The sequence below is a fragment of the Puntigrus tetrazona genome, chromosome 8, assembly GCF_018831695.1.
Source record: "Puntigrus tetrazona isolate hp1 chromosome 8, ASM1883169v1, whole genome shotgun sequence".
Lineage (NCBI taxonomy): Eukaryota > Metazoa > Chordata > Actinopteri > Cypriniformes > Cyprinidae > Puntigrus > Puntigrus tetrazona.
The window spans coordinates 17,391,576-17,417,131 of NC_056706.1; the positions used below are offsets into that span (position 1 = coordinate 17,391,576).

A 25,556-nucleotide genomic window follows, 5' to 3' on the forward strand; every position below is an offset into this window, starting at 1 on the left:
GCATACTGTTTGCTCTGCTTTTTCGCATTTTGTCATCTATTCGGAAACTCCTTTGCTATATAGATTGTCATGTGCTTTCTCAGCGGTGTTGGAAAGGCGGATGGCTGATGACCCGATTTTAAGGTGGATATAAGCATTCATTGCTCTGAATGCAATTTTTGAGCCAGAGCTGTAGGCATTTGGCTCAAATCCGGGGATTAAAGTGACGCGGGAATGTAGACAGTATAGAGAGCTTTAACTGGAGGAGGTGTGTTGTTATTCACAGCCTGTGACCAGAGGTCAGACAGCTGCCCTGCATCATGACCCACAAATAACCTACAGGGGCCACTGGCTGAAAAAGAGGAGCAATGGAAAGGTCAGATAAGAGGGGAAAGAGGAGGAGAAGGGGGTGGTACAGGGGAGAGAGCAGAGAGAGGCACTGAAGAAGGGAAATACGAGTCTGCCTTCACACATACACACGCAGAGGAAGGTCTTGAAAATCACAATAGCCTTCATCAGCACACAGTCACTGCATGTGAGCAACAGTGATATGAAAAGCTTTGTTTATGAGCATCGATGCAGGTGAAGGTGCATTCCCAGCAGCTGTCATATGCCGCTTCCCTGCTCCAATCCGGGGTGTGTGTGTGTGTGCTTGAGAGCACTGTAAATACTGCTCCTGTTTGAATGCTTATTACACCAGTAACGGCTGATACAAAACTTTTGCACATCTTACTAGTTAGTCTAGACAAAACAAAACAAAATCGACCTGTTTGAGAATTAAAAATGCTTTGCCACTCGCTTAATTTTGGATTGTAACCTCACATAAATAGCCAGGATGGAGACACTTTAACACCTAAAATGTTTGGATTAGAAGTAAATATATAAATAACAAGGATGCATGCAGTTGATCATAACAAGCAAGTAGACTTATTTCAAATGAATGCTTGTTTTGACTGCAAAAATTACATTTCAAAGATGTATTCAAATAGAAAGGATATTTCAGATATTCAACACTATAACAGTTTGCTCTTTGTATGCTTTGAGTGATCAAAGAGAATTCTTTCAAGAAGAATTACATTTTTTTCATAAGCCCAGACTTTTGAAAATACAGATTTATAAAAACCAAATAACCTGTCAATTGATAGTACATCAGCTATTGTTAATAAATAGACATTGTTTTATACAGTAATACCAATAAGTTTAATAATAATTTTTTAGATGGATGCAGAGAATAAATTGGCTGGAGCAGCTATGCAGTAAACCTATATTGAATGCTTTCATTTAGACAGCTTCATAAATTATGCTGTTATTGATGTAATTATAATCTGAGTTTTAGCAGCCCGTTTTTCATCCCAGAACCGGAAGTCCATTTGAGAAAGGTTGAGCTGTGTGTCTCAATATATATTTCATGCTGCAAGACATTTTCTTTCTGCCAGAGTATGATATACAGCCTGTCTTCAGAGGATAGAAATGAGATTTAAAACGCATTTCTACAGTCTAAATGTAGTGTACTAATTAATACACAGCATGCGTCTGAAGTGTCAGATTCAAGCCTAAAACCCAAACAGAACATTTCAGCTTAAATGCCGAGATGTGGGAAATTAGAGAGTGATAATGACATTTGCTGATTGAAGTGGCATTTTTGTGCTGTGGGATTGTGGGAGATGTGGGCGTAGACGTGGTGATGCAGATGGATGAGAGCGCTTTGCTCGGCCGCCCCACCTCATGCTGTCTCTGACATTGCTATGGGCCAGCAGGAGAGAGGACCTGATTAAAGTAGCTCATCAGCTAATGCTGCTTTCTTCCTTCACTAACGCATAAACTGCCCAGGCCTCTCATTTATTACATCCATCTTGACAGACCAGAAGAAAGCTGGCTCAGCTTTTGTGATAGTCAATAAAAGATGTCAAAACCTAAAATGCATGAGCTAGAAATACACAGTGGTTAATGGTAAGGCAGTCAGCGCTGGATTCTTTCCAGTTCTTTCAGAAGCTGCCCATGTGTGTGTTTATCAGCCAGAACGAGAGAGGCGGAGAAAGGTAGGAAGAGAAATGTAACACAAGAGGGAGGTGGAGAAAAAAGGGAGAGAGATCATACAAAGCCAGCCACTCCTAGAAAGGGAGAAAAAGAGTTGGGAATGAGTGGGCGCTGTGATTGAAGAGGAGAACGAGAGAAAGAGAGAGCGAGGAGGGTAAGTGAGTTCATTCGTGCTGTTGGCAGGCAGCCATGAGCTTGCCTGTGGGTGTCTGTATCCGTGCCAGGGCATGTGTTTCCCCTTCTGTCTGAGGGCCTTCTCTCCCTCTCTCTCTCATAGAGAGATATCTCCTTTTTTCTTTCTCATTCCACATTCCAAGTCTTTCACTGTTCCTACTTTTCTTTCTCTCTTCCTCTTTTCTTGTTATCTTTCACTTTCTCTCAGAGTCTCTCTTTATGTCTGTCATAGCAGTTGTGGTTTTTCGTTCACAAAGCTGGACGATGCCAGAAAACAGTGGTAAGTTTGTTTCCAGATTTCCCACAGTTCATACTGTGCCAGTAGATCAGCCAAACCGGACACATGTGCGCTTCACACCCAATGTCTTCCTTTTTAAATAAATCTTCATTCTCTGGGACTCATTTTTGGGAGGCCTGGTGATTAAACTCATGAAGCAAAGGCTAATTGTAATTGCCACGTGATTTTACTGCAAATTTATCCCGATTTATGAGAGTTTGAATTTCATGTAGTAACCAGCTAAATACTGTAAACTACTATCCACAGGAATTGGTGGTAGTAATACAGAAGTTTATCCATCTGACGTCCCAATTATAAAGGGCGATGACCAAAAAAAGATTTGAAGATACTTTTATGAAAGTATTATACTATGTTATGTTCTAAAAAGGTCGAAAGTGACAGTGAAATTGACCCAATGTTTTATTTAAATTTTTGTTCTTTGAAAGTTGTTTTCAGTAACCTTTAAATCATGAATGTTTCAATCTTTATTACATATATCCAGCACAAATGGATCTCTAACTGCTGCAATAGCAAAAAAACTATAGTTTGTTTACAGTTACAAAAGAATAAAATAAGAAAATAAAACCTTAGGGAGATCATTGTCTGAGCGCACTTCTACAGTATATTCAGCGTCTCACTTCGGACAATCTCAAACATATTATCAAAGCGATCATTTTCAATACTTTGCATTCAGTATTTGAAACACTGGAAGCTTATTCACCACATCCAGCATCAAATGGCAGTAACATTTATATTTCATTGCGTATAGTAATTGCTGTACAGTAAAGCCAAACCAGTTAAATTTCTGCTAATATGTTTTATGCTTCCAGTAATTATTAGTAAAACATCACCTCGTTATTGTCTATCAAACCACTTTGACGAAAAATGGTGTATTGCATATATTGAATCCTCAGATATGTAAACATAGTTGGGTAGAAAAAAATGCTTAAATGTTTACATACATCGGTATCTGGCGACCCTATACACTTCTTACAAATAAATACAGAAACTGTCGTTTCTTATAAATATTTTGATTTATTTTTCTTTTTTTTTAAAATAAAGAATAGATTTCGATTAATACTAAAAGAGGGAGAGGGTAGAGAATGATAATACCAGGTCACTGAAGACTTGGTTATGCATTTAAGGGTTAAAGCAAAAACAAGGAACACACATCAGACCTGTGTTTTCTGTGAGTAATGTGTGATTTATTTGATCCTGCATGTGTGATCATGTGTATGTGTGAGTCTACAAAGTGCCTTCAGGATGACAAAGACTTTCTGTTCCTCTTCAGAGCTCCAAACATTCCTGGACTATTGAATCTCCTCCCCCAGCACAGTAAAACACTCGACTCTTTCCGTGTAAATCATTCAGTGACAGACAGGAAGGAAGGAGGACGGTAGCATGCCCCTCTTTGTGTTGCAGAAGAGCTACAGGGCTTTAGAGCAGAGGACCTGACTCTTTGTTTTAATGTCAAAGTATTTGAAAACACTCAGTGACCTTGTTTTAGATAATGTACACACGCAACGATCTATGGAGACAGACTTCTCTCACATGGTAATTTTTGTGTGTCTGTGAGACAGAAGCTGTGGGGCCCTTTGAGATGGCAGTGGTGTGTAAGCCTGTATTGAGCCGGAGCTCCAATGACACACAGCAGCCACAGGGGGAAAAACACATTCAGAGAAGCATGTATGTTTGCATTTGTGTTTGTTAGTGTGATAGCACTACTTCCAGTTTATCTGAAGCTACAGAGTGTAAATGGCTATTCTTTAACTTGTCATTCTATTGGACGCCCAATGGTAAAATAGGTTGCAGGTACATGTAATATTTTTAGAAATCCTAATCTCCAAAGACCTGCTTGTCTCATGAAGGTACCAAAGATACTTTGCTTTGATTGAAATGTCTGCCAAGTAGTGATGTACCTAAATGATTTGTTTTGTTTAGTGAAACACGGAATCCATAATTAAAGTTTGGGTAATTACATTTAGGTAATTGAACTCAGTATGCTGTTCAGGGTATCTGGTTCTCAGGTGAGAAAAAAGACAAAAACATTTTTGGTAGCAAGCCAGGTTCTGATATTCAGCTAAACAAAACCTAGACACATTTTTGCATCAGCATTTTTGGTAAAATTTATTAATGTTGTGTGAACAAAATAGAAACCGACATGGTCAAAAAACATCATCTGAGAATGGCTGATTAAACATCACTGTTTTGCTCAATGAAGTTTGGTCCCCAAAGCAATTTATTTATGCTGTTTTGGCTGAATATTTTTGGTTGTTGATATTTCAGTGCATTACTCCTAGTAAGAAATACCGTTCCGCTTGTTTACTCGTACAACACATGACTTGGTATTTTGTCCTCTTGTGCAGAGGTTGCGCTACAAATAATCATTACCCATCATTTTGTTGGGCTGTGTTGTAGAACCCTGCAAGTAACATCTGCTTGTGCTGGTTCTTGTAAGGTCACTGCTATAACATTATGCGGTCCTGTAAATCTTTTGATGTTGGCAAGGTTCTTGCATATCCAAGTGGTTACCGAGATTTGTGTCAGGTTTTGGGTGACAGCATCATGTATGATTATTAAGCATCGCCTGGTACTCCCCCACACCTGGTGCTTTGTCTCCAGTCCATAGTGTAATGGAAACCACCACCTCTGAACGTCTCTCTTGTCTGACTGTTCAGTGATGCACATCTTTTCCAGTGAGTTTTAACCTGCTTCCACAATCAACATAAATTTTAAGTCATCTTGGCATTTGTCCATCCTTATTTAGGTAAGCAAGAGCTGTACTTGCTTGGTTGTGATCTACATAGGGACGATTCCAAGATAGTTGCTGAGTGAACAGACTAGCCTCAAAGAAACTTTCAACAGTTACTTGTTTTTTTGCTGTACCTGTGAAAAGGGAGTATCATCATGCAGGAGAGCACACCAGCTGCTCTAACTAGCATAGAAAGAAAGAGAGTGAAGAAGAAGAGAATAAAGAGGGAATACAGAGTGATCCATTCATTCACACAGTGTGCCGACAAGTTTCCGCCAGCAGCAGGTGGTGGCTAGACTCGCACTTGTCATCAAACTCACATTTGCTTATCCTGGCTTTCCTCCAAGTCTGGTGCACACTGTATGGTTTTGTCAAAATTTAGTTTGACTTCAGAAATTGATTGTTGTGTTAACAAATATTTCTTGTCAACAATTAATCTGCAATGTTTTCTGTTTCGTTCCTTCCAGGTTGGTGACTGCCAGGACTCAACGCCCCATGATGCACAGCGTTTGTGACAAGACCACACCCACTTTCAGTGTGTAGAGGAAGTTGCATCGTCAGCATGTCCTCGCACCCTCAGTCAGTGCCTCAGGGTCGGAGGGCTATGGACGCTCGTCACCTTCCTAGTCCTGCCACCCTACCTCTGCAGCTGAGAGCCCATACGGTACAAAATTTCATATTTATTTATGCGCAACATTACCGTTTGATCTGTGAGCTAAGAAAAACTGTGAATTGTATCTTGTGTATTGTAGTAATCTGTATCTTCTATTATATACCTTAATATACATACACATGCTATTGTGGTGTACATATAGATGTAATCATTGATCAGCAACAACAAAGGACTATCTTGTGTTACTAAAGACTATCACGCAAGATTTAACCCCCAGTCTTATTAACTACACAGAAAATCTAAATCAGTGGTACTCAACCCTAGTCAGCTCAGGCTAGGTAGAGCAACATTTTACCTTCCAAGCCTTTATGTTGGAATATGTCCTTTGACACAAAGATGTTCATGTTTTGAATCTTCACTTTAATGTGATAAAATGGGATTTTCCAGTCCATGCAAATACAAAAAAAAAATTCTACAAAGTGTATATTATGATTTATATATACTATGATATTATGATGTATATTTTTTTTTTCCACACACAGACAACAGTCATTTCTCAATATGAATTTTTTTTTTCTTGTGCACTTGTGAAACATCATTGCCAAAAAAACCCCTGCAAATTTTCTTAATATTTCTGTTATTGTGTCATGTAGTGAAGAATCAAATCTACGGTTTATAAACATAGAACCTATTTGATATGCTGATCCCGTAGCTAAGAATTTAAACAATTTGCTTAAAATTGATCAAAAGTGATGATAAAGGCATTTCTAATGTTAAAAACAGTAGTTTTCATGTCATAAAAAAAGCATGATTAAAATCTGGGAAACATCTGCATTTTTATCAAGGATAGTATCATTTATCTTATATTTTAGTAGTCACATTCTTCATGCGGTTTCATGAAATGTGTGCATAATGTCGTTTGTTAATTTCAGGATGTTGGTGGATTGGTTGACTACCATCCTCATGCTCGGGACTATGGTTCCCATCTGCCCCATGGATCCCTGGCCCAGCCTCACCGCCGCAGACCATCCCTTCTGTCTGAATTTCAACCAGGCAGTGAAAGGTACAAAATGTGCGCACAAACAGACAATATATTGTGGCTGCCAGAACTGCCTTGCACTGAGATCTTGTCTATTCGGTTCTGTCCGCTTGTGCCCTTAAGGCTAGTTGTCCATTTTGCCCATAGTCTATTGTTAAGCCTTTCAAAATTGTGGCAGAAGACTGAAGGAAACTATTACTCTCATTCAAGGTGCTGCATTAGGGAAGCATTTATTAGGCCTGGTCAGAAAGTCCTGTTTTGTTAGAAAGTGACTGAAACCGACTACTGCTTTTATGTAATTCATATGCAGTCGTGCTCTAGAATGTCACTTTTAATGTTTTCATGCATAAATGAACAAGTGAAATTGAACTTATATGAGATATACTGATAACCTTTAATGTGACAGAATGTGTAGAATCGATGACCCTTCCTATCATAATTTTATTATGGTATTATTCTCTTTAGAATTTTTTTTGTACATGACATCCCAATTGGCCAATCAAAAGAGTTTGATTAACATGCGGTCTGACTAATCAGAACGTGTATATTATGTGCCGCTGCTGCTATGCGCCATCTTGCCTGACATCTAAAATTAAATTGGGGTAAAAAAAAAAAGAAGAAATTTTTTCGATATATGAAAATAAAAAAATGTCACGGAAGGTCTAACTATGCTGTTCCTGGTTGCCACAGTAATATGGAAAATACTTATTTTCTGGTGTACAAAACATGTAATGTCCAGCGCTGCATGCATGAATTTTAGCCCTGAAGTCAAATACTCCGTTAAATAATAAAATAATCTGTTAAAACATGTGCAATTATCATTCTGTGGATATAATCCCACAAACTTTGCCCCGATCGGAAGCAGTTTAGTCAGATGTGCACAGCTTCATGGCATCTTCTCACTCATTAAACTATGACAGGTCTTTTACTGCTAAAAGACAGATACTGCGTTGCTCTGATGTAATGAAACCGCGACATCATGTGCTTATTAAAATCATTTTCATAGGTTTCACGTTGTATTGTTAGCTCTGAAAATATGTAAATGCGCAAATACCCTTCTAGCTATAACCACAAATCAGACAGGAATGCAGGCTTAGATGGACTTTGGTGGACTTAAACTTTTAAATTGATTTATGTAAATGTGAACATTATACGTCTTTTCACGAGTTTCTTTTAAAAATGACACAATTTAAAAGCTGAGAGTCCTAAGACCTTCTTTAATATTAGAAGAAACCCGATCTGTCGTCTTTGTCTGTGTGTTTTCTCTCTGCTGTGATGTATTTTACTTGTGTGAGAACACCTGTGCAGTGTGAGAGCTATATTGTTTGTCGGTCACGGCAGCAGTAACTAAGGAGGGCGGGTCTTTGCAAACAGCCAATTATAGTTGGTTCTATAATTGTATACAGTACAATTATAGAACCTGAAGAGCTTAATGAACTGAAGTGCTTTGCTATTATTTAGCTCAGGGAAATGCATCCTATAGGACTTTAATCAGATATGAAGCATGGAAGCTAAAGTTTTATTGTAATTGTGTTCTCATAAATATATACACAGTATTACAATTTGCAATTACACAAAGGTTGTGGTTGTGCACCTCTGGTAAAAACAGGCTAAAAACATGGTGACAAGCAAAGATTCCACACTATTATTTTACAGTAATTTTAAATTAAGTTTTATAATTTTATGTAGCCTTGACAGACTTGTTCTTTTCGAAGCGATTCCAATGATTTTTAGGCAATTAAAGAATTTAAATTTAAGGAATCATATCATTATCTTTTTGGTATCGATTAGCAGAATCAGAATCGATCAAATTCAAACAATACTACTCTTCCATAACATTGATGCTTTAATGCGGTTGCGTGTGTGTGTGTGTGTGCGGCGTGTGTGCGCGTGCGTGCACGCAATGTTAAAAATATCATTCCTTTTCCTCCATGCTGTGATTCTTTTTGCCATATAAGAAGCACAGTGTTGAATATGTGTGTAGGTGTATTGGGAATAGCTGTGTTTCTCCTCAGTCTGAATGCTGAATGTGGAGTGTGTGTGTGTGTGTGTGTGTGTGTGTGTGTGTGTTGGAGCTGTATAATCAGAGCCTGATACAGTAGAGCTGACTGTTCTCACAGGACATGGACTAACACCCCTTGAGATACCAAGAGCTGCTGGTAGGATGGATTAACTTGAATACTAAAGTGTTTGTATGTGGGTAAGGTGTGTATGTCTGCTCTTCCACATCCTTTCTTTCCCCACTACGGAACTGTCATCTTTCTTTTTTGGTGATCGTCCCAGTAAGATGAAAAATTAGCTCTATTAAAATATCCTAGGATACAAAATCAAATGTCCTACAATTGAAAAAATGCAGCCCTACTTATTAAAGTTCAAAGAATCAAATGCTCCAGAGCCGGTTGTAGGCTGTAGTTTGTTTCTCTCTAGTTCTGCCTGTGTAAAGTGTGGTCTGTTTTTAAAACATAAGCTTTTTATGTTGTTTTGTGATAACATAAGTGATAGGGGTTGAAAAGATGTTTTGTGATCTTGACACCTTTTATCCTCTGAAGAGAGATAATAAGGGATTGAGGGAGATTAAAGCAAGATGGATGGGAAAGAAGAGGGTTGGTAACTACAACTGAAAGACTGACAGTGAGATGGAATGATGGCAGAAGAGGAAAGACGGAGAGCATTACAACAGTACAGGGGCAAAGTTCCTCTACAATAGCTCAGACATTCAGCACGCATGATCTGTCCTCAATTCAGAATGAGGTCAGGGGCCAGTTAAACACTCTCTCTTTCTTTCTTTCTTTCTCTTCTCTCTGTCTCTCTCTCTCTCTCTCTCTATTTCTCTCTCTCTCTCTCTCTCTCTCTCTCTCTCTCTCTCTGTCTCTCTGTCTATGTCTCTCTCTCTCTCCCTCTCTCCCTCTCTCCCTCTCTCCTCTCTCTCCCTCTCCCTCTCCCTCTGATATTGTGTGTGTGACACAGTGTGCCAACAAATCCTGCCTGCAGATCAGATTATCTTGCCCACTCACAGAGAGAGAGTGAGCATGGATAAAGCTGCAGTGTGATGTGATTATGTAAGTGCCAAGCACCTATTGAAATTGGGGTATTTTGGTTAAAGTGTGTGTTTTCAAGCATTTTGGTATCTTATCACACATTTTGTTTTGGTAATGTACATGTTACCTTTGCTCTGGTTTAGATGAATTCCTCCAGTGAACACATCAGTGCAGAAAAACAACAAATGTTAATACTGTAGACGCAACACACCAAGGGTTTTCATTCTGCTAAATCACTACAAAACAAACTATTTGGTATTATTAGTGAAAGGCACTATATCTTTATTTCTCTTGTGTGACTGCTTCAGTCATTTTATGACATTTAAAGGAATAGTTCACACAAAATGTCAATTATGCCATTAACTGCCTTTCTAGGTGTATATGAGTTTTTTGTTTTGTTTCCAAAATTTATCCTGGCTCTTCCAAGCTTAATAATGCTGGTGAATAGTGGATTTTGAAGCTCCGTAAATCAGATATATCAGCAACATAAAACTAACCTATATGCTTTCAGGGGGTTATCACATGTCATTTGAAGCAGATCAATGGGTTTTTGTAACAAAAATATTAATATTTTTAAAGTTATGATATAAATAACTGACGTCTGATTATTTTCTGGAGAACGTTGAGTTCCATTTCATTCCTGACCTATATCTCCACATATGATGCAACTTACCTCATGCATCGAAAGTCAAGCTTTAAAATCATGGCCAACCTTCCGCCAGCATTAGCAAGCTTGGATGAGCCAGGATAAATTTTTAAAAAACTCAGACTGTGTTTGTCTGAAAGAAGAAGGTCATATACATCTAGGGTGGCTTGGGGTGAGGATTTTTATTTTTGTGTGAAGTATTCCTTTTTTTTTTTTTTTTTTTTTTTTTTTTTTTTTTTGCAATAATCAATGTTAAAAAATTCTGTCATTTTGTAGCTAAAACATAATTTGGCTCAAGTACATTTTAGTTGCACTCACATTAGTGAAATTTTATGGGGAAAATTGTCATGAATCACCACTTACTTTCTGACCAAGCAACATTCTGTTGGTAAATGCATTAAATCCATGTGACTCAGAATCTCTTAATTACTGGATTTTGCCTGTAACTTCTCTCTTAACAATGATGAATGTGATTGATAAATAGGACTGGCACGATAATAAATTAGTTACTGTTAGTGATTCAATAACAGACCCAGTTTGGCGGTTACATGTTATTTACTGTCATTATATTATTATACATTAGGGCTGCATTAATTGTTGAATATGCCTTGAAATTGTAATTGTGATTTTATTATTTATCACAATTTGCACTGAATTATGTTTATACCATTGTTTGAAACGACCGCATTCCATATTTTGACATAAAAACAAGCAGAAATTTTGTTAAATAATTATACTAAAATTAAAATTAATCTTAAGAATGCAGAATAACATAAGTGGAAATTAATCGTTCAAAGTTACATAATAGTGGCATCTGTTTTTGTAATCGAGATTAGAAATCGATTTAATTGTGCAGCCCTATTATGTCTACATGAAATTGTCCATTGGCCAAACCTGCTTTCTAGATGTCAGTACTTAAATCATCCATTAACCAATTTTCTCTCTGTCACTCTGTCACTAACAGTTATTTTGGTAATCATGTAAGTAGGTGATTATTCTGACAGTTTCTCAAGTAATTGTATAATTATAATAAAGCTTGTCATAGTAAAAATAGAGCCATGTGAAGAATAGCATTTTAAATTACTTAAATACATACATACATGCATACATACATACATATTAGCAACGATGCACTCAATCCAATTAATCTATAGTATTTGTCTATTTCTTTTGTGCCTGAAATGATAATAGCCACTTTAATATTTCAAATATGTGGACATCAAAACATGTAAACTCGGAACAAGTGTTTACATTTTTTTCTGTAATTAAAAGTTAGCATATTCAGAAATTTGTTTATGTATTCTTATGTTTAAACCGGTTTATAAATAATCTCACAATATTAAAGACTAACAGGTATGATATTTCAAACATTCAAAAGTGTATATTGGCTTCGCCCAGACAGCATGCCAAGACTCTTCTCCTCTCTTATACAAACAGAAACACTAGGCTTTATAAGTGTTTCTTGAGTAAAGAAGAAGTTATTCTTTTATTTATCGTTGCACTGCAAAGTAGTAGATGTTTGTCTTTTAAACTGAGTGTCGCAACATTCTGAAACCTCCGTTTATGTCTTACTGTGTTTAAATGCAAAATATGTGCAGGATATTGTTGAGGTATGTTTCCAGATGTCTAACAGACAAAGTCTGCACTTTGTAATCTGTGGGCAAAATAATGGGGATGTGTATATGTGTAAGGGTATCGAGCACATATGTGTGTATTTAGTGTGTTCACATGTGTCTGATCTCTGGTTTTGTCACAGTAAGGGAAACGGTTCTTTTGAAGAACTCTTACTGTGATGTGTACTGTTGCTCTTCAGGGTTATTGAGTTCATGTGTTTGCTCTTGATCAGCCTAAGCTTCACGAAGGTCTGTGAACCACCTGATCATACGAAGTACAGCAGCTTGCCCTATTTGGGCCTCAGTCAAAACATGTAGAAGTAGAACGGGACGGGTGATTCCAAATAAAAAAGCTATTTTTGGAACGCTGATAAACATTAATTTGGGAACACAGTATTCACTGTGAAAAATGATCATATTTTTTCTTACGTTTTTTTTTCATTCAATAACAATAACATTTCGTAATTATTACTATTATAGATTGATGTTGTGGTCACATTTTGGTGCTTCAGAGTCACTGATTGGATGGCAGTGTTTTATCTCGGACTATTTTGCATCTATGTGTGTGTATGTAAGAGAAAGGCAGGTTAGTTTGGTGGTAAGTGAGAAGAAGAAATGATGTGTATGTGTGATTGATGTGAATAATGTATTCGTGTGAGGGTCTAGCACCTCTCTTATCTCACACTCTGTCCACCAGCATCAAGGTTAGTTTACTCTTCGCACTCTCGTGTGAAAAGGCTCACTCCTGTACCAAGCACGGCACGGCACTGTTGCCTCCACAGTACTCAAACATCGCCATGGTTACACTCATCGTTGGTCTGAGTGGCTTGTACTTATCAGATTATTTGTGAAATAATTTCAGAAATCCTGACCTGCTGATCCTGACTGCTCTTGTATTGCCGGGTGTTTCATTAGACGCATCCTTAATGGATGTTTAGAACTGAGGCGAACCAACATAACAACAGTCATTTAATTCATTGTATTGTGTCTTGTAGATACTTTTAAAACATTTTTTAGATGTGTGTTATTTTTTTTATTTATTTAAACAAATACATCATATGTCAAGTCTATGCATGTACATCATTTCTAAAATCTTGTCAATAGTTAAACAAATTTAATTCAACCTTTTCTGGTGTTATATTAAATGCCCTGTTGTTTGTGATCCTATTAATTCCCAGTGGATGAAGTCTTGTTGTCGTTATAAGTTTAAAGCATTTTGTATTACTGGAATATTATTCACCCATCTGTGGTCTACTAGTATAACTGATGTTAAATGTCAGTATGTGTAAAAAGATGAAACTGCTTTGTTAACCTTTTAATCCTGACATTCTTTTTGATTAGACTAAATCTCTCTTATCCATAATTCACTTCTCTTTTCTCTCTCTTCCTCCCCAGAGGTCAAGAGCCCCACATCCGATATGAACACATTTATCTACAGGACCCCAGCAGCCAAGAAGTGGAATACTCTGAGATGAAGCGTCCTCGCTTGAAATCGGGACGGAGTCTCTTATTAAATCACTCATCTCATCGTCAGCCCCTCACTGTGGGTGGAGCTGAGGAAATGGCAAAGGTTTGCAATTTAAAAAAAATGTTCATTATAGCTTTTAATACCCAGATGTAATCTTTGGAACTGTTGCTAGTTAATGTGATATGTTCTCCTTTTGGTGAAATAAAGATGCAGGTAAACTGCAAAACATTTTAATCCGCCATCTCAAATTGAAACTATTTAAATCATTTAGGAGAGGCGATATACTAGTAGACATGATTGAAAGGTAGAGGTTTCCAAGTTTTTTTTTTTTTATTTTTTTTTTTTTAAGCACAGCTGCATTCTTATAATTAAATTAGGCTTATTAGTCAAGTGATATTGACACGGGTCAAAAAAAGAATAATTTCTATAAAAAAAATTGTATTTATAAAGACAAGACTGTATTTAAAGCAAAAATAATTATATTATTACTGTGAAATAAAATAGCTTATATTGTGATTTTTGTATTTTTGTCACATCACCTACTCCTACTACCATTCAAATGTTTTTCACAAAACTATTAAGTGACCCAACATACATTGTCAAGAGAAAAGTATGTTTGCTCTTGTATACTTGTATACTTTGTCCTTAGTTTACAAATGCAGAAAAAAGTTAACCTAAGATGTTTACAGAATCTCTTAATAAGAGAAAATCACACTGCATATGGGATTATTTTTATTTTAACTTTTTTCATCCCACACCTAATAAGTATCTCTTTAAATTTAACATTTGTTGAGGCAAACAGAGAGCTTTAACTGACTCTGAATTTGTGATTATTATGGGATTAGGCTAGAAAGGATGCTGCATACTGTATGTGGATTAATCCGACTGTAGAGAAGAGCGATAATAAGTCTGTACAGCAGATTATCACTTAGTCCATATTTATTGGCCTCGTAAATCAGCCTGTCTGTTTCCGTTGGCCTGTGTTTTTATCATCCCGGCCAGCCCTGCCATTTACCACCACACAGGCCTGCTGGGAACCGCCATGTGTGTGTAGATACTGTTTGGGTTGCCAGTGTCTAAAAGATTGCATCTTAAAGAGTTATGTCAGTAATACCAGAACCTTTGACTTTGCAGCTGTGGTTTTATATGTTAGGTTGTGAGGGAATGAACGCGTATGTGGTGTAACGGTAAATGGCACAGGCAGATGTTTGGAATAACTCTGCAACTTCTTAGGAACTCTCTTTTCTAGGTCAGGGGCTCTGTGAAGGGTGTGTGTGTTTAGGTGGAATATATGCAGCCTCTCTATAATAACATACCGCTGCCTCACACCATGTGAGATCCATTTCTGGTGCTTTACAACTGTAGGTGTCACCAGACTGTATCAGGTTTTGCCAAGTGTGCATCACATAGCCAATACTGAGAGTGTTTATTGACTGCTTAGGAGACTCGCACTGTTCTAGACCCAACAAGACCTAGTAGATGAGTTAAACTGTGCAGGAAGAGTTGCAATGTTGCTGGCAAACTTTTTAAAGCATTTGCGGTAAAATCTTGGCTATAGGAATGTGGAGAGAACAGCCTGACAGGGGAGCGCTTGAATATATCTCTGTATTCTATTGAAACTCTGTGGTTTATTTACCGCCACAGGAGTTCAGCACTGGAAGAGAAATTGATTCTTAGCAATATAAAACACATTAAGTCCCAGGGTCCCAAATGATAAAATGCATTTGCAGAAGATCAAAAGAAAAATTGACAAATATATTAAACACTTAAACTAATATGCGCATATTAATTTTTCAAATAAAAAAAAATTAAGAATAAGAAAACCCATGTTGTAATAACAACACAAATTTGCTCCCTTTTGGATTTATTTTTACTTATTTTAATTGGAGTTTTTAAGAGGTTATATTTTCATTCTTTTCAATTCTTCTTATGAAATGTTGTTGGCAATATAAAGTGTTTTTGACTTCATTCTTAAGATAAGGAAATGGCAGTTATGATTTTGTGTGGTGGTGTTGTTGTTTTTTTTTTTAATTTTAAGTATTGGGAAAACAATTGGGAAAAGGTACTTTTTAGTTCAGAGAAAAAGGAGGCCTTGTTTGCAGCCTAAAGTTCAGAACTGCTTCTTTCACTAAACATTTCACTAGACTTTCAGATTTATCAGACATTTAAATGTGCAGCATTAATACACTGGTCTTATTGTTTAAGTCTTGAAAGGATTACACAAGCTGTAGAAAGGAAAATGTTTTTGTTAAAGTGTGTTAAGGAGTTACCCCTTAATGTGCGTCTCTGAGTTTGTGTGTGTGCGCGGCAGGATTAAGGTCACTGTGATCACACCTTCTGCTTGTGGCAAGATGTAAAGGGCAGAATGATTACACCCTTTGAACAAGCGCTAAGGTCAGTGTGATCACACCAATCTAGAGATGTTGTGCTGAGTTGTTATGACTTCCCCTAAAGCTTTTGTGTATTTTTAGCAGCCATGACAATATGGGGCTTGGAGGCAGAACTGTGTGTGTGTGTGTGCAAGTGGAAGCTATTGTGCAACAGTAATTAATTAGTAATGAATCTGACCTAGATGTGACAGTTGAGCGGCTGAGGATATTTACATGAGGATTTGAGCGTGTTTGGGTGAGAGACAGACAGCGGGACATTTGAAAGGACACTCGAGTCAAAGTGGACAGAGGAAATCTCTCATCCTCTTTATGTAAGAGCTGTCACACTCGATGACACTCATGAAAGTGAGCGAGTGGAGCTGAAAGCTCAGGGAGGAGAAGAGGCTCTCTCTCACACACACACACACACACACACACACACACACACACACACACACACACACACACACACACACACACACACACACACACACACACACACACTAGTATGTGTTGTGTGCCTATTTCAGCATACCTGCAGCACTCTGACAGGTGTGATCCTGCAAGTCTGTGTCTAATGGCTTGTTACAGCTCAGGGTGTCAGATGACTCGTGTAATCCTGACATCCTATGATTCATAAACGTTTTGAGTCAGAGCTCGAAACCGGACTTTACATGTTCTTCACATATTCTTAAAAGTTTGTCAGACTAATGCACGTCTATCCTGGGATGAGCAATGAATTCTCAAGAGTGACATTTGATCCTGGGATGTTTTGTGTGGTTGTTTGGGCGTTGCTTACTGGGCTAGGCAAAGGCTCCACCTTTAAATCTTTATATCTGCCCCGAATCCAGTGTAAAATGGGATTTTTCCACCTGGCAAAAATCTGATTGAATGCCAGTGGCTTTGCGTTGACAGTTGACTAGTAGTTATTCGTAGTTCTGGGTGCCTTAGTAATGCTTTTTACTGTAATGTTTTGAGCGGTCATTCATGTCTGTAACTTGAAACAGTGTGTGAAATTGATCTGAATCAGATATGAAATGTGAATACACACACATACATTCTTGTTTATCCACAGTGGTGAGATGTTTAGCCACAGCTGTTGTCATGGCAGCTGAGAGCTTTCATATAGAAAAAAAATGGTAGAATTGTTGCCAGAACACACTGGACAGTATCATACAGTCAAAATAGCACCGCATTCAAGTAGCTCAGCAGAAATGTCTCGCATCGTGTGACCTGAGATTTTTATTTTTTTTTTCCCTTGAGGATTTGTCGTAAGGTAATATCCTAAGCTTATTTTATGTCTTGGATGTTTGTTTTGAAAACAAGTTTGTACTTTTGAGATCAATGGAAAAAAGTGACAAAAAAGGGTTTGCAATAATCAGTCACACATGCTCATTTTGTATTTTAATATTCAAAGTTTATTTCTGTGACACAAAACAGAATTTTCAGTATTATTATTCCAGGCTTTAGTGTCACTTTATTCTTTAGAAATAATTCTGATACATTCTGAAACATTTATTATTGTTATCACAGTTGTGCTCCAAACTTTTAATGTATGCATGTTTTTAGTATTCAGTGAAATAGAACATTTAAAAGCATTGCTTTAATACATCTTTGCTGAAATTATAATTATTAAACCTTTAAACTGTACACTATTAATTGTGACTCTTTTAAATCCTAACTTGGATTGATTGATAAATGAGTCTCACAAATGCACTTGTGTTAAATGAACTTGAATGCGTGTATGTTTGAACAGCACTTTGTATAGAAATAAATGGGGATAAGCACTCACCGCACCTTCACATACACACACCTCACCTTTGTCTTTGCCCTACTTTAACCCTAGCCTCTTTAAAAGGAGTTTCAGTCAGTCTGTGTGAGTGTTGGCACTTGTATCTGTTTGCGTGAAGGTTACTGCAGTACATATCCATGTCTTAGCACTCAGGTTTGTGTTTATGTAAAGCTACTTGCGGTTTTAATTCTCATACACGCATTTCTGATTCTTGGTTGGTTCTTGTTACTGAGACTTGGCAGGATTATAGTGCTCGTCCTTGAAAGTAATTGTGTGGGGTTAACAAGGCACTTTTCATTCTACATTGTGTGTGTGTGTGTGTGAGAGAGAGAGACGGAGAAAGAGTGAGTGTGTGCGTGTACGGCTTTGAGTCCTAAAGTGACTCCTCTATCAAATCCTTTTCAAGTGTTAAATCCCGCCTGAAGTTTGGAATGCCTCTAGGAATGTGTTTTGAACATAAGCAGAGCTCTCAGGCTGTCCTTGGACATTTGGTCTTTGTCTCCCTCTTTCCATTGACAATCTGGAATTGGGGCAACATTAAATATTAAATTGTTTATTGTGCTGTAAGTTATAAATGTATTTTAAATGTAATTTTGTGTTAAAAAGGGGTTATTGGGTGGTGGTTGTTGTTGTTGTTGTTGTTGTTGTTGTTGTTATTATTATTTTTTTATATTTAATTTTTAGTCTTGTTCTTTTTGTTGTGTGATTTGTGTCTAGTCCATGCATCTGCCTGAGTGATCTTTCAGGGGCGGTGTGAGAGAGAGAATAGCAGACACCCTCCCTGAACACCACTCTTATGTAACATTCTTTTCATGTGAGAGAATGAACCCAAAGGGTCTTTACCAAAAAACTATCTGAATATCCAATAGCCTTAACCACTGATCTGCTTGTGTGTACATTCACCGGTTTATTATAAGAGGTGAGGCTTTTACCGCTAAACAGTCTCTAAGCGGTACTGTGTTGTAACCATGTTTTTCATAGTTCTGAACGAGAGAAGAACGAGTGCATTGTATCTATTTCCAGGAACCCAAAATGTCAAAACCTTGAAATGGTGAATAGCATTAATTATTGGTGCTTGCCAAGGCATGCATCACTATTGCTATTGCTCATGCTTGAGGTTAGGAGTTTGTTTAAATACTCAAACTTAAGCATGAAACCTTAAAACATATTTATATTCATAGTTCTCAATTCATGTAGCTTAAGTGTGACTTATTTTCACCTGTTTGTAATAAAACAAGTTATTTAAGATATCTGATAGAAACCTTTTCATATAATCATTCAGTAGATAATGTACTGTTCAGCAAGGACGCATTGAAGTGATTATTAATAGATATAAAAAGAGGTTGTAAACATTTGTTACAGCAGATTTGCATTTCAAATAAATGGCGTTCTTTTAAAGTTTCTATAAGCATTGTTTCCACAAAAATGTGAAGCAGCACAACTGTTTTCAAAATTGATATTAAAAAATACGTTACGTTATATGGATTTGCTATGATTCTAAACGGTAGTAAATGTTTTTTTATGATAAATGTTCATTAAGAGGAAACAAATTTAAAACCACAACTTTTACAAACAGAATAAAACATTAACCAGGTCTGAATGAGTGCAATGTTGTTTGTGTTTATACAGGAGCACAGCAGTAGCAGCAGTTCCATTGGAAAGATTGAACCCATCTCTCCCGTGAGCCCAGTGCCCATGGAGCCCGACCTGGACCTGGTTCCCTCTCGCCTCTCCAAAGAGGAGCTAATCCAGAACATGGACCGGGTGGATCGGGAGATCACCATGGTGGAGCAGCAGATCTGTAAACTGCGTAAAAAACAGGTAACCTTCACCTCAGCTATCGTAAAGCTGAAAGGAGTTGGATGGGATCCTAGAATGCATTTTTTTCCCCCCTGAAAAAGTTGGCCTTATAAAATAAGCACCAGGACAGTTTGCAAAGCCTTTTATTTAGATGAAGACAAGGATTTCTTTCTAAGTGCAGCTTCCAGAGCTGCAATAAGTAGATGCTTTTTATCCACAGTGCAGTTAGTGTTATGTAATCTGGACACTCTAGTGTAGTAGCAATGGTAGATGAGTGTGTGCGGAGTGAAGTTGTGATGATTGTGTGGTTATTGCCTCAGCAGGCCACACGGCTGCAAACACACTTCCTCTCTTTCCTCTTAGCCTCCTTCCTCTCTCTTTTTTTTCTTGGCAGTGCCATTAGTCAGCGGTCTACTTCAAGCGTTAATGCAGCAGTATAATTTTAGGTCACTTATTTCAGTGGAATAATTGCATCAAATACATGCGCCTATTTTATGTCTTTTAATTGGCGAAAGAGTAACTGTATGCATTATAGGGCTGTATTAGAATATATTCTCAGATATTTCTAGTCATGGTTATCAGGGCATTGCAGAAAATATATAAGCAGACCCCGTCTTCTTGTAAAACAGACCCCCTCATTCACTTGAGGTTTTGGACCATGTCCAAACCGCTGCTCAATAAATCGAAGCCACCTGCGCTCCATGGGCTAGTCCATTGAGGGGGTGATGGAGGACTGGAGAGGGAGTGAAATGGCTTCGAGTCTGAGTGGTTGTATAAGTACAGTCACGCTACCAAGAAAAATGAACCTCTCCTCATCTGCCCCTCAACCCCCATACTGTTTTCTTCTGTAAGATTTGGCATCTTTTTTCAGTGAGGTAACAGACCCCATCCATCTCTCTTCTCTCCCCTTAGGTTTCCTCCAAGCATTAAAACATCTGGGGCAATTAAATGGTATGGTAAACTTTAACGTAAAGCAAGGGAGTGATGGAGAGAAGAGAGAAGTGCGAATATCAGATTACCATGTGTTTGACTGTCTGCGAGGGCGGCGGGACGGCTCGTTTATTTTCTTTAACTCGGCACACACACAGCGTCTTGATCCTGCGCTAGAGCTGATCCATATGAGTTTGAGCTCATGTTTGCAAGACGGAGGCCCCTTTCAGGACTTCATTGGAGCCAGGGCCTTTGTGTTTTTGTGTGCATCTGTGTATAAGCTGTGAAATTATTGTTGATCATCAATCTTTGACTATTAAGTTGTCTCGCTGACTCTCTTAGCTAAAGCATTAGAGCTCCTCAGCCAATCAGAGAGCTCGTCTGATATTAGCAGTGCTTCTGATGTGGGGATAGCGTTAATATTAGCCCATGTAATATTGCATTCTTGTTGTGTCAGGCTTCTTATTGTAGTGGTCTTCTTATTCTCAGGGTTGCAGTAGTAGTCCTTTATTACTATAAAAAAAGTGTTTCAATATAGTACTTATTTTACTTTTTTTTTTTTTTTTTTTTTTTACATTTGTCACTGTTGATTTAAAGCAGTTGGGATTGTTAGGACAATCTCTTCATACTGTGTGTATTTTTTATTAATTTTTTTTAGCAACAGCTGGAGGAAGAAGCTGCGAAACCCCAAGAGCCAGAGCGCACCATCTCACCTCCACCCAGTGAAGCCAAACACCGCAGCCTTGTCCAGATCATCTATGATGAAAACAGGGTGAGAACAAAAAACACTTAATCTGATTACACATATGCACACATAAATACATTGCATTAGACAAGTACACATAAAAGATAAATGTTAAACGAACATTGGTGTTCAGAGAAGCTCATCTGTGAACAGAAGCAGGTAAGCTGAACAGCTATGATAGATCTTAATGAGAGAAACTAATTGTTAAATGTGTAATGAGGTGCTGCAATCGATTAATGCTAAACAGCCCCTCTACCATCTAATTCAAACAGTCTATTGTGTTGAGTCATAGCACTTCTCCATCTCTGGAGACTTTCTTAAACAGAAACTCTGGCTACATTTTAATTCTCATACTGTGCACCGTGCATATTGTTTTAATAGCAAAGTAAATATTTCCTCATTTTTGTAAAGGCGCAGTAAACGGAATTGGTGTATTAACATCAGTCCCAACTCTGTTGGATAGTGTAATGTCAGTTTTGACATTATTCCTTGTTACTTATCAACAGTACATTACAGCTGGAAAAAGTCTAAACGGAACTGTAACAGAAAATCTAGATATTTCGATGTGAGTAGCATACCATTTTAGTCTCCTTTTAAATACTTGAAGGCAATATAATTTGGGGTGCACTACTTCTAAGCTACTATATACTATGGATTGTGTGTAATTTGGGATGCAGCCATGGAGAGTGGCTCAGCATGCTGCATACTGCAACATCCATGTGTCTGTGATGCTAGTGGTCCCTCTAGTGGGGAGAGACTAGAGAATTACAGTCTATAGTGCACTCACTGTATGTGTCTCATATAATTTGATGTGAAATATTTTTGCAATGGGGAAATTTACTCCAGTTACCTTTATATAACAGTGGGAGTCCACTGCCTTTTTGTCTTTGTGTTAGTTGATTTTTTAATTTTTTTTTGTGCCCTGTCACATCAGGTTTGCATCTGAAACCACCTCCTGAGGTTTGAGTGATCTGAATGCTGGGTATATTTTTTTGAACGCATCTTGAAAGGCCTTTTTAGCACTATATTTTAACATGTACTCTGGAAAGCTTCATGTATCTACGACATAATTTTATCCTACTTTTACTGTTCGCTGCCTCAAGTACATCCAGGTCTGTTCACTCATTTCCTCTGTCAGGTGGTTCTGGCTTCTGTCCTGCTGTGATCTTTTAATCACACCCACCATCTCTTAATCCATTAAGGCCTCTCATGCTGCGATACTGCCAAAGAGCTCTCACGCCTTCCTGTTCTCTTCCAGGAAGTACTCGATGCTCTCTGAAATCCACAGGATAGAATACAGAAGGTAGTTTTGTTAAAGTGCCGATATCACGCTGATTCATTGTAGGAGAGGAAATTGTCATATTAAAGGCGCCATGTTATTTTCCTTTGAAGTTCACTTTATGTTAGTCAAGATTTCAGCAGCAACAAAGGGATTTGTATTCATTCTGCCATGGAAATAAAAACACTAATTTGGTTACATTGTGTAAATAACCTATGTTATGCTAATCAATAAAACAGCTGATCAATAAAATTGAAAATAGTTTGCCCTAACATCTAGTGTGTGCATTAAGCTGCAAAGTGTACATATGTCAGTCAAGTGTCGAATAACACATTAAAGGAGAGAACTGATTTTGAACAGAAATATGCATTATGACAAAATATATTTGTTTAGCTGAAGAATTTTAGTTTATATTTTAAAGTAATATTATTATTATTATTAGTAGTTAGTAGTAGTAGTTCTAGTATTATTTATTAGTAATTTAAAAATGCCTTTTAAATCAAATCACATTCCAATCAAGACTCTGAATATGAAATATGAAAAAATGAATTGACAAAATCATCAGCAGATTAATCACTTATCAGCACAGATGCTATTTGCAGCCCTACTTATGTGAAATCTACTGATGTGGTTCATATGTCAGGGTGGCTCATGTTGCGGTGTTCTGAATAGATGTTATATAAATGTGGGCAGTCATATTTGTTTGTGCTCATCCTAACATGATTTTTGAGTGACTCATTTTATTTTCTATAATGAACGTATTTGGTATAGTGAAAAAGCTGGCTGTTTTCCACGATACGTCCCCTTTAAAATTACGGTAGGCTGATTGTTGTTTGCCTGTTATAGATGAGATTGATTAGTAAAAAAAATTAGCATTGATCTGGTGATCAGATCTGCTCACTGAAAAAGATGATTTCAGAGTGTGAGCTGCTTGTACTCGGGGCATAATAATATTTCACACTCACTGGCTAGTCGATGAATGACCAGTAGAAAGTGGCCTAATTTATCCCATCTCAAAAAATTGAATAAACCTCATCACTGCTCTAAACACATTGAGGGGTTTTTGTGAGAAAGAAAAAAAAAGTAGTTTTAGGGCTTTCATTTTGTATGTTTGTGGAAGAGACACAAAATAGCCAGCCTTAAGGTCTCTAGTGTTTTTGTTTCTCTTTCTGTTACTTTCTCTCTCTCGCTCTCTCTGCATTTGAGATGGCACAGAATGTAATAGATTCTTCTTTCTTTATTGCATCTAATTGGATTACCTCCCCAGCCTTCTTTCTGTCTCCCTCTTCCCCTCTTTCTAGCTCTCTCCTCTTTCACAAAGAGACAGGGGAGAGCGGTAGATGGCAGAGGGCAGCGAGTGTCTTCTGTTGAGAGCTCTATTAATAGTACATCCCTTATACACTGGCTTGTTTATGTGTGCGTGCTACAGACAGTGTAAGGTGTGTTGCTGTGGTGATGTGCCGCTGACATGTGTGCTGTGTGTTTTTTGAACAGAAAAAGGCAGAGGAGGCTCATCGCATCCTGGAGGGACTTGGACCCAGAGTAGAGCTGGTGAGTGCACATTTCTCCTTTTAGTATCTTTTTCACATATTCTCCTCTTTTTGCACCAATCTTGTTTATTAAAAAGAGCATGGAGAGTAAATTTAAAATGTTAACAATTTAACTCATATTATTGCTAGAGTAATACGGTCAGGTGTCACATCAGCCAGTTTTTCGTGATTGTATTATTTGAGGTGTATGAAAACCTACAGCTGTAACATGACCTCTACAGTGTGAAATGTGAACTCCTTCAGCCTGTGTGTGTGTGTGACTACATGAACTGCTGCCTATTTGTTTACAACATGGCTGTTGACCTCGTGCTGAAACCTTTGGCGCAACGCCACTCAGAATCCATTAGATTAGAAACCTAACAGAAAGTGACCACCAATGCTTTAACAATCGAGGTGATAGAACAGCCCTTCTGGTGCCACCACTTTTATCATACGCTTTGAGAGAGAAGAGATACGCTGCCACATGTCAATTTTCCCCACGGAAAAATCCTTCGCTTGGCAGCTCAAACAAGTGTGTGATAATGATGATAGCAGGTTTTAGATGTGGTGTTGAAGAGGACACTCTCCTCTGTGTTTCTGGGCTTGGCTAAAAAATGGGACGGTAGAAAAAGAAGTTCTCCCAGAGCTAGGATGCATTGATGTGACCGCGGTGTGTGTGTGTGTGTGTGTGTGTGTGTGTGTGTGTGAAACTGAACTCCACTGCTTTCATCTGTCTCCCCTGCAGCCTTTGTATAACCAGCCGTCTGATACCAAGCAGTACCATGAGAACATCAAGATGTGAGTATACTTCTCTGTATCTCTCGTTGTTTCATTCAGAACCATAAACTACTCCATTCACTGAGAGACATAGAGATTTGGAGCTTAAACAATTACAATCATGCTTATTTGCAATATTCTTTACTGCAGCGTTTATAATGATTACGTGAAATTACAGTGCTTCTATTGAAAGGCAATCAGCAGCGATAGGGAACTCATTTCGCTATATGCAATGTAGGGACAGTTTCTGATTGCTGTCTGAGAGGCGCACACACACGTGAAAACGGTGCTCATGGAGAGCAGGAGCACTGAACTGATTATTTCGCTGCTTTATAGGCCTTTGACAGTCATAAACACTTGTGTCAAAATGCTCGTCTTTTTTTAAGTATGCTCAGAAACACATGTGTAATCGTATATTAGATCTGGCCTGCAGTCTGATATTCAGTTAGTCATACATATTAATCAAACTAAAAATCTTGACTAAATCACTAAGAAGAAATGTATAATTTACACAGTATTTTTATAACTTTGATTAATAGTTTGTTGTCAATTAACTTCTACTCAGTGAGCTTGTTTTTATATATATATATATATATATATATATATATATATATATATATATATATATATATATATATATAAAAACACAAGTTATCGTAATTTATTGTGGTTAATCTCTTACTTCCAGTCTTTTGGGTT

The 25,556-nt window shown here is 37.6% G+C and overlaps 1 protein-coding gene across 1 annotated transcript in view; it reads left to right on the forward strand.

Moving 5' to 3' along the window:
- The first annotated feature begins 5,690 nt into the window (after positions 1-5,690).
- Positions 5,691-25,556, forward strand: part of ncor2 (nuclear receptor corepressor 2) — a 51,871-nt gene continuing 32,005 nt past the window's right edge. Inside the window, 7 exon segments of the mRNA XM_043246855.1 lie at positions 5,691-5,883; positions 6,765-6,895; positions 13,564-13,738; positions 19,427-19,618; positions 21,186-21,299; positions 24,046-24,102; positions 24,826-24,878. Coding sequence (XP_043102790.1) covers positions 5,782-5,883; positions 6,765-6,895; positions 13,564-13,738; positions 19,427-19,618; positions 21,186-21,299; positions 24,046-24,102; positions 24,826-24,878 — 824 coding nt within the window. The 5' untranslated portion in view covers positions 5,691-5,781.